General features: G+C 40.6%; 1 protein-coding gene across 3 annotated transcripts in view; it reads right to left on the reverse strand.

The window, feature by feature from the left end:
- Positions 1-9,076: 9,076 nt before the first annotated feature.
- LOC144013980 (metabotropic glutamate receptor 7-like) overlaps positions 9,077-12,917 on the reverse strand; it is a 159,791-nt gene continuing 155,950 nt past the window's right edge. For all 3 annotated transcript variants that reach the window (XM_077513428.1, XM_077513430.1, XM_077513429.1), the window contains exon 10: positions 9,077-9,461. In XM_077513428.1, the coding sequence (XP_077369554.1) occupies positions 9,412-9,461 (50 nt within the window). In that variant the 3' untranslated portion in view covers positions 9,077-9,411. The remainder of the gene's footprint in view (positions 9,462-12,917) is intronic.

The following is a 12,917-nucleotide window of genomic DNA, read 5'->3' on the forward strand; positions in this document are numbered from 1 at the left end:
CACAAATTGTGTGCTGTGGGTTCGAACCCACTTCCAACCACCATTTTACAAAATGATTTAGTGTAGTTGTTCACATACGCTTCCCATTGGTGCAGTCAGCTATAAACAATATTCGTCTTACTCATCCATATCAATAATACGGTTGTCAATTAAGTGGGCCAAGACATATATCTAATTTTGAAATAATCCTCAGGACCGACGGAATTGAAAGTTTGCGTGTGTTGGCGAGAGGTGCGACGCTCATTAAGATGGCGACAGGCCGCACTAAATCCCCCAGCCCAAGACGAGTGAAGCTAAAGGAGGTGACTGAGCTAATTGTCCACTGTCACCATCCATATCGCTAACGACTGTCAAATGAGCACATTTCAGATGGGTTCTCTCAACACCCACCCCCATCACCACCCCCACCCCTAACTAAGCCCCCCAGGAACACAAGGGTTGTGAGGCGGAGACAGCTTGAAAGAACCGGAGAGGCAAATAAATACCAGGAGACATTAATGTGATGAGAACGATGCCTGCTCTCTTCCTCTGATTAAAAATACAATAACACACACACTCACGCACACACATACAGGTAAGAACGTGTGGCCTGAGATAAGGCCTTTGTCAAGGAACGAATTAACGAAGCAGCAGCCTTCAGTGGAGGCTGAGAAAGCTTTTAAGATAGAGTCAGTATTCCATACGTGCAATATTAACTTGCGGCTTCATCGTTTTTGGGCAATTTTTTATTTTTTTATTTTTTATTTTTTTATCATTCCAAAAATTGGTGAGATTTTATTTATTTTTTTTATTTAATTATTTTACTGTATACTGTATGTACTGTAATATAGAAATACCCTGGAAGTGACAAACCAGGACATGAAATAAAACAGATAAGATACTTGTGTGAATCACTGTCTGGGGTCACCAGAAACCCTAAAAACTAAACCTTAAGAGTAGACTTTAAACTGTGACCCAAGTGAAAAAAAGAAGAGCCTCATTGAATGAACTGATGGGATTTAGCTAATTGTCTACAATACATGTTCTTGTAATGCTAATGTGCTAAGCTTTACCTCGGTTCATAGTTTTTAGCTTAGCAAAGTAATGCTAATATAGTGCAATATGTAATATTTAGAAGAGCTAGCTGAATGGTAGCCAAGAAATTAGCTTGGCCGTCATGCTAGTGCTACCACAACTATGGTGTTCATCTTGTCTACTTTTCAACTGAGTTTAGGGTTTCTTTTCTTTCATACGTTTTTTTTTCTAGTATAAAGAGAACGAATGTCCTCTTGCCTTGCTGACAGTTTCGACTGACACTTCAACTTCGTCAGAGCTGCCACACTTATATGCAATATGCTATTGCTAACATGCTAAACACATGATTTTCACATTTTAGGTTAATTCTACTCTAGTTAGTAGCCATTAGCATAGCAATTAGCATTAAATGCTTTTAGTTTGAGGTAATGTGGCCTGCAAATGCAATTACCTGGAGTTGAACCCTCACCTTAGCCTAGTTAGCTTAGCTTCTACTTCTGCCATGTGGTTATTTTGGAAAATGGATGGGTAATAAACAAATACCTGGCAAATTTCTTAGTTATTAGTTTAATTTATTTTTATTAACTAACTAAATGCACGGATAATCTCAGTTTGTTACATGTATGAATAGTAGGTATGTAACGATATCCAAACATCACGATACGATAATATCACGATATTGTGGGGGGGGGTTGTTGATATTTAAAAAAGGTCACAATATTGTAAAAAAAAAAAAAAAAAAAAGACCTCATACTAAAAAAAGCTGTGCTTTTATACATAACAGCAATGCATATAAACCACCTACATTCTCTAATAACAAAATTGAGGCACTTACTTGTTAATGCACACACACATTGAGTTCCTCCACATATTGACTCGCTTCAAAAGCAAATTAGGTTCCCCTTCATCTGACAATTACCACAGATTTTAAATATAGAATGCCAAAACATCCCTAATGAAAATTAAATTACACTAATAAACTAGCCACCAGAGGGTGCTAGAACTGCACAAATGGAAATCAACCTGACTTTTTTTTAACAGATGTGTTCCCTTTAAATATTATGAACATGACGACGACGATATTGTGGCAGTTTTAATATCACGATATCACGATATTGCCCTTATCGTTACATCCCTAATCAATAGCCGTATTCTTTATTTATTTATTTACTTATCTATTTATTTATTTATTTATTTATTTTAAAGGATTTCAACACGATTGTGACAGCTCAAACTTAAAGTACAAAGAAGAAGAAATGTGCCATCTGAGTTTTTATCACCAACATTCCTGCAGTTGGCCATTTTTGAGTTAAGACAAAAATGGGACAAAATATCAACAAATAGTTTTGTTTTTCAAAACTAACAAACTGAAATGATCATCTGACTATCACACTCATGGCCAAAGATGTACATTATAAAATTAACCTCCAGCTGTTGCTTTCTGTAGGCGTCAAATAAAAACCTCCTCAGACGGCGCTTATACCTCAAGTGTGTTTGCGTGTCAACGCAAAAAAAAAAAAAAAAGTCTGATTTCAAGTTCACCTCACAGGGCAAGCCAGCTAATTCAATTCTCTGATTGGTTGGCCAAATTCAACTAGCAAATCCCAATTCCATGTCGGAGAAAGAATCCTCTCAAGTCTTCTATAGAAGTGGAAGAGCAATCGCTATAGAGTAGTTTGTAGTTCACGATGTTAGTGATGGCCTCTTGAGGTCTGTGGTTACACGTGCGGTTTGCTCCGCTGTTCACAGTTGAGCTGGACGGGAAAGTGAAAGTGAGAGCAGAAGATACAGTGTGGAGGGGGGAAAAAAAAATATCAAAGGAGCATCTTTATCCACTCTGAGACATATCAGGCTTCAGCTGGTCACTGATGGGAAGCAGATAAGGTTTCACTCTGGCTGGAGATGGGTAATTGGACAGTTATGGAGAGATAGGAAAGCGCGGGGCCCAGGAGCCATGAAACAGAGCTAATCAAGACTCGGCATCAGTAAATTGTCTGTGAAGGAGCACATCAGGAGTTCTGACAAGATAAGCGAGGCCTTGCTCAACGGCGGAGCTCTCACAAAGACGCCAAAAAACTCAGATGGAGGAAAAGCCTGAGCCAGTCTTAATGCTGTCATATGCATGCTGGGCTAAGTTGCTATTGCTAACTGCTCGCACTCTCTGTTCTTACACGAATTGTCAACAAATAACGTTCAATCTTCAATTTGACACATATTGGATCATCATCTGGAGGTTTTTTTTTTTTTTTTTTGGTACGTATATTTTTTTTACACTGGTACCTCCAATTGCAAGTCTAATTCATTCAAAATGACGTGCAAAACATTTCTGTGCGTGTGGGTGTGGGTGTGGGTGTATATATATATATATATATATATATATATATATATATATATATATATGTATATGTATATATATATATATATATATATATATATATATATATATATATATATATATATCATATCATCATATATGTGTATACAAACGAACAATTTCACGACAACTACTCATATGCAGTATTTGTCATTTCTCGCAGAAATTAAAGAATAGTTGCCTGTGGGTATAACATTTTCTTTCCACCTGTTGTTTCGGTTCAAAATAATATCTATAATATAATGTTCCTTAAAAGGTTTTAAAACACACAACTATCGATGCTACTGTTCCGCTTTTCTGCTTTATGTTAGCAAGCTAGTGGGGGCAGTCCTTAACGCAGCGTAGCTTTCTTGTTTTAAATAAACACGACGTAATTTTGATCAAATATTCGTTGCTTGCTTAAACAGCATCAATCTACAACAACTCTCAATGCTAATCATGTTTTCCATTTATGTTAGCATTAAGTTTGAGGGGGTTGTTCTAAAAGCAACATAGTTTTCTTGTTTTAAATTAACAAAATGTAATTCGGTTCAAATATATGCTGCTTAAACAGTTGTAAAAACAACTATTAATGCTAATTGTTAGCATGTTTTCCATTTTATGTCAGCGTTAAATTAGCGGAGGCTAAGGCAACGGTCTTGTTTTAAATTAACAAAGATGTGATTCGCTTTGTCTTAGGTTTATAACACCACCACATAGATGCTATTTATTAGCAAGCTAATGGCAGTTCCTGTTATGTGTTAGCATTAAGCTAGCAGTCGCTATGGTTAAGTTACAAAGTGTAATTCTTTCTGTCAAAGCAAAAATATAACAATGGCTTCTATCTTAAAAAAAAAAAGTCAGATCGGAACATTTGTATCTCAAGACAACACTGTAAATGATAATGATAAAGTGTAATTTGCACAAACTTTCAAATGTATGCTTCCCTTCTCCAAAACTGTCGTCATGTAAACCAAGGGCCAAAACGGCACTATTTGACCATATCACTTTCTCTCCCCAACTGGGTCAGACAGAGTGCAGATATCGTGTATCATACTTGACAAGTTTATAAGTGTCTAGACAGCTTTCAGTCCGTGGCGGTGCCGTGTACAAAATCGACTTCAAATGACTTCCATGAGTAGTCAGCTTCCACTCTGGCAGTCGGGAAAGTTTGGACCATTTACTGTAAGACTAGCTGGTGATGGAATGAGCCTTTCTTTTAGTCCACCATGATTAGGTTTCCATCTTTGTTGTCCCCCTGTAGCGATTTCCTCAGGAAGCAGCAGGAGCAGGTGGGCCGTTACGTGGAGAAGAGTTTGGAACGGGAATAAAAGATGGTGCGTTGCTACGTAGAGAGAGGCGGGGGGGAAACAACCATGGAGAAGCCTCGTTCAGAACACACTCTGCATTTCAAACGCGGTGTCTCCGTTGCCTTTAAACAACATCCAAAATGTTGCACGATAGCGAGCTTAGCGGCAAATCTAAATTGCACTCATCCCCCACTGACTAGTTGCAAAGACACTGACACAGGCAATTAATTTTGTGTGGGAGAAACTTGTTCTAATTGGGCATACAGTAAGTGGGACTTTTCTTGGCTGCGTGTAAGGAAAAGTGACACAGGAGTAAAGACCATCTGCTCCCACAGGAGCGAGAAGACATGCTGTACAAATAGAAACACAAGCAACAAGAAAAATAGACAGCACCTTTCGCTCTGCCTTCTAATTGGGGAGGAGGCTTTATTTGTTCAAGCTATCTTACACACTTGGCTACCATGGCAGATATTACGATACAGTCAAGCTCATTTATCGTTCATGGGGGGCATGTTCCACACTTACCTCACATAACAGGGCTCCAAAGTCCTTTTTTTTTTATTCTTCTTATTATTATTTTTTTGCTGTCTATTTTATTCTTGTGATTTTTTTGGTTCTATTTCCATAGACGGCACACTTGCGTCGTATTCTCATTGAGCCACCTTCGTCAAACTGGACATTCCGGCGCAGCCTTAGTGTGCCCTTGGAGATGCACTTTGCCCAGTGACAATTTGGCGGCACAAAGTCAGTCTAAATGTATACCTGCTTAGAACACGTCTAAATACTGGCACAGCTTGCCTCATGTGAATTTGCGTGAAATTGACTTGGTCACAGGCAGACAGATTCTGATCTCAGAGACGTGCGTGGATGTCAGACGTATTTTATTCTTATGGTATTGAGTCGAGAAGGCTAGTAAAGGGTATCATTTTTTTTTTTTGCAATTTTGCTGGTTTGTGCTGATGTTTGACCTGTTGGATTGTACTTTTTTTTTTTCTAATATAGGCAGCAAATTCAATTCTTTAATATGAACAGCAGTCATACAACCCCCTGAGTCAATGTAGAAATCAATTCATATAACACATTATTTTTATGTGTTGTTAATCAGCCCACTGGCGTATTACCTGCTCACATTGTCTGTTGTTGTTGTCTGGCAAGAGCAGTGACAAAGCTCAAGTCACGCACGGATCACTGCAATTATGCGCTGTGATCTTCCACACAGAGAATGAAGCAACGTCTCAGTCAAGACAGCTGTCGGTTGCGCCATATTTATGGTAAATTGTTTAAATTGTAATTATTTATTTATTTGTTTATTTATTTTACAACCCCCCCCATAATTTGTCAAAAATCGCTGTTGGGTAAATGGGCGGCACAGTTCCTGGAAAAACTGGATTTTTTTTTTGTTTTTTGTTTTTTCTAAATATTGGAATTAACAAAAAAATATTAAGAGCACATATTTTACACTTACTTCATCCATATTCACACTAGCATTTTTGTCATACATCTGGTGAGGAAGTACGTAGTCCTCTGTGGCTCCCCGAGTAGCACTAATGAAAAATTGTGGCCCCTCCCCATACATTTATAACTTCAGCAAGTTGCCCAACCCTTCCCTAGACTTTAAAGGGACATTCAGTGATCCTTAGCGCCAAGTCGTGGTGAACTAATAATTCATTCATTTAAAAAAAAAAAAGACTATTTATGTCAATAGTATGCAAAATAAATAAATAATAATATTGCATAAACTTATTTTTTATTTTATATAATTGTAGGTCTCAAATCACTAATGACATTACATGGCTGTAGTCTCACCTTACTCGATAGAGGTGCTATGTTTCGCCGCCATCTTCCTGCTACGGATGCCCAAAGTGCGAATGTAGTTAGCCCGGGTGGTGCTTGCATCGAGTGTCGGACCCAAGGGGTCGACCGCAGCTTACCTTCCACAGCTGTGGCCTGTAGGTGGTCTTGACTCATCACTAACTCCCGTGATTCAGCCCCGTCGCTTGTTACGTTCTGCTTTGCTCTCGCAAGCTTTTACTAGCTTTTCTTTTACTAGCTTCTCCCGCTAGCCGCTCTTGTTAGCCACTCCAGCCTATGGCTGCAGCTAACTCCCGCTAGCTGCTCCTGTTAGCTGCTAATTCCGGCTCACTTGGTCTTTCGGTGTCGCTCGCCGGGCTTCACAACGGCTGCTGTCGCTCGCTGAGATGCTCGTTTGCCCACGCAAAATAAGAATCGTTGGTAGGTTTGCGAAATGTGGTCTCTCTGAGCTACCATAGTGTGCGTACTTCTAATGCTATTCTTTGACCACAAGATGTCGCTAAGAACTACACACTGGGCTTTTAAAGTGATACAACACTTATTAATCATTTTCCAGTATTGGTTTAGGCATTTAGTACAAATAATAAAAGTGCAAATATCTCTGGCATCTTAGTCCCTGAATTTTATTTTAAACCGATTAAGTATCAAAATTTGAACGTACTTGGGGGACGCCATTATCCTGGTCACGTGATCGCGATGACGAATCCCGTGCGTAAAACGAAAGCCGCCTTCGCTCATTTCAATGGGAGTTTGCTGACGTAACTGGCAAGAAAAAGACCCTCTTCGATCCCAAATACTGCGCCAATTCTGTTCAGAGTAAAATCCTCAGCACGTCCGGTTTCATGTCAGTCCGTGTGGGCGTGGGGCCACTCCTAATGTGGGCTAAAGCGTGCTTTTCACACGACATGTAGCTTAGCCTAGCAGAGTACAAGTCGCCCGTATGTTTACCGTCCACTTCGACTCGCCGGTGGCTGGATGTGCCACCGGCGTGTGTTTTATCCGGCTTTCGGTTGGAAACAAATCTTTGGCGTGTCCTCCATGTCTGGACTGCTTCTTTGCTGTAAGGTGTAATTCCACCTGATGTCCGCCATTGGACACGATAATTCCTCGTGAGTTCTTTGTTGTCATTCATTCAATGTGTATTTTACGCACGAGATACGTCACGATGATCACGTGACTGTCCAAAATGCCCGATACAGTACTTAACAGAAAATTATTCATAAAAAGTGCTACAAAATCGTAATTGCTGAACATAAATTGGCATTTTTTTTCAGGCAAGAGTTTAAATTAACCATTTCACAGAACAGCTGGTTAATTTTTCATAAGTCTTGTGTTCCTTTAAGCTTGCCCTCGTCTGTGAAATTATCAACACCTAGTTTAACGCACCTCCGCGTAGATTTACATTGCCCGCCTTGCTGAATATAAGATGGTCACATTTTAGTTCGGGCCCGAGCAGTGAGGTCCATATTGTTTCTGTAGGAATTGTTCCGTTTTGTTGACTTATTTATTTTTGTAGATTTGGTCCTTGACATTGAAATTCCGATTGATAACAAAAAACAACAACCCAAAAACGTCAAAGTGAGTGAGGAAGTTGGCTGCTCCAGGTTGAACTCGCCAGGGACAAACTGATCTGACACGGCTGCTGGAACTTGGAAAGCGTCTGAGCGGTGGGGGATGAAGACGGGCTGCGGCAGAAAAAGAGCAAAGAGTACGAGAGTCGACTTCGCCTCCTCTCGCCGGGTCTCATCTCCTCCGCATGACAGCGTCGCTTTCGAGCGTGGCCTGTTTGGCGCGGGGGACGAGACGCTGACATTTGCAACGGTTTACATAAACGCCGCGCTGATTAAGGCCGCTTGTTCATACTCGAGTCTGAGCAGCAGCCGACTGGAAAGTCACTCACACGTGCAAAAGGCGAAAAGAACTGCGACATGCGGCGGCACTGGGATCGTATCAAAGATAACAAACTCATTTATTACATGTTGATCAATTGACAGACATCACAACATACTTGCACGGTCGCTGTGAGTGCTTGTCACACAGTTGCTAGGTACCACAAGGAAAGGCTACAAAAAACAAACATGCGTTCACATACAAGAGGGGGCAAATGCAGCAACAGATTAAAGCCATATTCTGTCGTCTTCAATGATTTTCGGTAAGAGAAAACAAAGCGCAGGAGTGTGCCGAAGCTCATAATCGTTATCTTTTATTTCTGGATTTTTTTTCTTTGTTTTTCTTTTTTTTTTTTTGCTTACATCAAATAGAACAGACATACATTGGCACATGCAAAGTCAACACTTTGTGGTGCTTCTCGTTACCATCCAAATGCCATTGAACACAGACTGCTTATCTATTTTAGTACTCCAAACATGAAAATACTCTCAAATATTTACAAAAAAAATATACGTAGTACAATGCCCAGCACTCAAATATAACCATCATGTGGGTTCAATCTTTTTTTAAAAATTGATTTGTGTAAAAGAAAATACTGTATGTGGCAGAGCTCGCTGTTCAAGGTAATTTGATGTACTTGGAGCAAATAGAGGCACAGAAGAAAATCACTTGGAAACAATACAGAAGAGAAATCAAATAATGGTAACCCCAAGAGAATATGGCTTTAATGACATTGGAAAAGAAAGTATCTGGAAAGCAGAGCCGCTGTCCTTCATGGCCCTTTTTAGGGGTCAGCTTGTTGTGCGCTCGGGTCAAAAAAACCTCCGCCAGACGCCGCCGCGGCAGCCCGCAGCACCGCGCGTCTCGGTCAAGTCCGGATGGAGGTGAGATGCGCTCCGCCATCCTGTGCGAGCGCTCGGGTGCTGCAGGACGTGCCGGGACGCTGGCAAGCCTCTCCTGCTTCCTCGGGAGCTTCCTTTTTTTTCTTTTCAATCACGAATGACAGACAAGCAGCGTTCGTCCTCCGGCGCGTCAAATCCTGAGGTTGTTGTAGTTCACGTACGTCTTCTTGGTGGCTTGACCTAAAACGAGAGAGAAGATTGTGGGAAAGTCAAAACTAAACTTAGGCTTAAAGCTTTTATTTTGGGGGGGGGGGGGGGGGGGGGGGAGATTAATTAAAGGCACGGTCTTCTGTTTTCACTCAGGAAAATGCACTATATAAATACAGGATTTATACCCCTGAACTGCTTCACAATCAACATCTCTGGGCTTCTGTTAATGTGTGATGGTGATTTTTTCCTAACCCCCCCCCAGCCTGTATTTTGTCATTTTGTGTTTGTTTTGTCACCAACGGAACGTTTCTGTGGACAGACGTTTACCCTTCCAGCCAATCGCAGAGCGGGGGGTGTCGCGGGGCGTGTCGCAGACGGGCGAATTTGTTGGCTTCATGACGTCACTCCCGCGGTAACTTGACCTCACACACGTGGTTTTTTTTTTTTTCCTCACTCACTCACTCACTCACTCACTCACTCACTCACTCACTCACTCACTCACTCACTCACTCACTCACTCACTCACACATGTAAGCTTGATGGGGCAGTCAAGCTTGTGTGAGTGAGTGAGTGAGTGAGTGAGTGAGTGAGTGAGAAAAAAAATCCGTGCGTGCTGTCAAGTTAATGCGGGAATGATGTCATGCAGCCGACAAATTCGCGACACGCCCCCCGCTCTGCGATTGGCTGGAGGGGTAAACAACTGTCTGTCCACAGAAACGTCCCGCTGTTGACAAAACAAACACAAAATGACAAAATACAGGCTGGGGGGGTTTAAGAAAAAAAATCACCACCACACATTAACAGCAGCCCAGAGGTGTAGATCGAGAAGGACTTCATGGGTATAAATCCTGTCTTTACATAGTGCATTTTCTTGAGTGAAAACGGAAGTCCGTGCCTTTAAATTTCGATGTTACAATTGCCATGTGTGTGTGGTTTTTTTTTTTTTTTTTTTTTTTTTACAAACACAGGCAATAAATTAATCTGTGTTACAATAAATATCAGATGTTACACACTTGCTAACTAGTGATGTCTGCATCTAGTGGTGAATACTGATATTACAACTTCAAACAATACAGTGGACTCGTGCTATTCATGGGGGAGGCCAGCCTGCGAATGCTGAAAATCCATGTAAGAAAATGAAATGCACTGGGGTCATAATACGTAATTGAAAATATGGTGTTTCCCATTTTGGTTTATTTTTGTTCAAATTTGCAAACAAATCTGCGCCTTCTGCTTGGGTATCAAACTGTGTGCTGCGTTCTTCTCACCAGCTGTGAGCAATCACAAGCAAAGTCTTGTGGGCCCGCGTATCATTTGCACTCGCAGTGCCCCGGCGCAACCTCGCTTTCTATTTTCACATGTAAACCAGGGCTAAAAAAACAAAACAAACAGTCCACAAGTGGGCACCGAACAAACGCCGTGTGCTGCGAGTGCGGATCGCCATGGAAACGAGCCGAGCGCACGCTGTGGCGAGGCCTTCCGTGATGCCAAAGCGGTCGCCGTTTCAAACGTGGAAGGTGCGCGGCTTCCATTTGAGGTCTCGCCGACTCGTCACGACTCGCGCGAGGTGTCGGATTTAAGTATCGGAGGCTCAAAGGTGGCGTGGTCGATTTTTCCTGCTGTGGTCCACACTCAGTCAACGAGGCTCACGTCGGCCATCCTCCCCGCACAATAGAGATGGTCGAAGAATTGTGCCTTAATTAGATAGATTCTCCTTCTACTGCTTGAATGTTGCTATGGCAACCAACTCCCCTGGGCTATGCAATTAAAGTCGCAGCATTCCTTTACAACATTTTGTAGTCGGGGGCTGCAAGTGTGATGAATAAAACAGCACATGTTCTACTATAAGCTGCGTTCAGGAACAGCAGCCAGCCATCCTTTAGAGCAAGTGGATGTCAATTTGGGTTTATTTTCTGCCTTTAATATTTATACTCTTTTACAAACAGGATTCATAGTCGCCTCTGTTTCCTGTATATGTTATAGCTCTCGTTTGTTTTTTAAGTAATTGATGAGATAAACATGACCGTAAAAGTATCAAGAATGTTTGTTCTGTTTTTGCGCATCTGTGCTTGCCTGCCTCATTTACTTGTACAGTGGTGGCTTGAGATGTGAATTTGTCATACTATATATAAAAAAAAAAATTAAAAAAAAAGTGTGATTGAAGATCCACTACAAATTGTGTTTTTTTCCCCTTTATGTACTCTAACCATTTTCAAAAGTTGTACAGAAGTAACAATGGTGTCATTATTTCCGCATAAAGCTATACCACAGAGATGGGCAACTGGCGACCGGTGGGCCACATGCAGGCCGTAAATAGTCTGAGTGCCCCGTTGATTACCCCCCCCCCCCCCCCCCCCCCCCAAAAAAAAAAAAGAAGAGAAAAAGAACATTGAAAAAAATTAGGGATGCACGATAATGCTATTTTCAACAGATACCAATAAACCAATAATTCAGATGTGCCGATGTTGATAACCGATAAGTAAGCTGATAATTGTTTGCAAAATTAACTTGAATACAAATAAATGTTGTATAAACTTTGCACAATGTTTCAATGTATGTAAAGCACCATGAAGCTAAATTTTATTGATATGAGCCACAACCACAACAGATGGACTAACGTGGCATGTCTATAATTATTGCAGGATTTCTTTATTATATGGTTTATCTGTATGAAATCAAATTGCCGATAATTATCAGCAGAGTTCTCGACTATCTGGTTTATCTGTTTGATGTCAAATTGGTCGATAATTATCGGCCACCTTAATATTGTGCGTCCCTAAAAAAATGTTTACAAACCCCCCAAAAATATTTAAAAACTGCTTAGAATTTGTTTTTCCCATGAAAAACAGTGGCATATGGGGGTTCATATTACAGTGGAAAAGTGGGAAAAATCTAAAATATTGAAGAAAAAAAAAACCTAGTCACTATTTTCCACAAAACCTTCAAAAAAAGAAAAGTAGAATAGATTCAAATAGTGCAACATATATCACACATAAATGTGACATCGACACATATGACAAGAATTTATGTCCTTGTAAAATCCTTAATTAAATGCATTGGGCCACATAATGCATATTGGGGACCTATATCAAAAGTTATGACTGCGATGGAATAATATATGTATCATATATCCATTTATATATAATTTTTCAGTAATCTGTACTGTATTCTTTTTTGTCAAAAATCAGTCTTGCATTAAAAATTCCGTATCGGTTGCTGGACCCTACACGTAATATTGTTTGGCAGGCTGGAATGGATTAATGGCATTTCCATCCATTTCAATGGGGAAAGATGATTTGAGATTTGATTTATGTTACAGAACCAAAAAAACCTCGTATGTCAAGGCGCCACTGGATGACGTTTGCGGATTAAGTTGATGACATTGAAGGATGACCATTTGAAAAGGGAGCCAATCTCGCTTTTTGTGTGAAGCTATTAGTCCACATCAATGTGCACAAGCGCTCATCTTCATAATCCTATAAATCA

Source organism: Festucalex cinctus, chromosome 2 (genome assembly GCF_051991245.1).
Source record: "Festucalex cinctus isolate MCC-2025b chromosome 2, RoL_Fcin_1.0, whole genome shotgun sequence".
In the NCBI taxonomy this organism is placed as follows: Eukaryota; Metazoa; Chordata; class Actinopteri; order Syngnathiformes; family Syngnathidae; genus Festucalex; species Festucalex cinctus.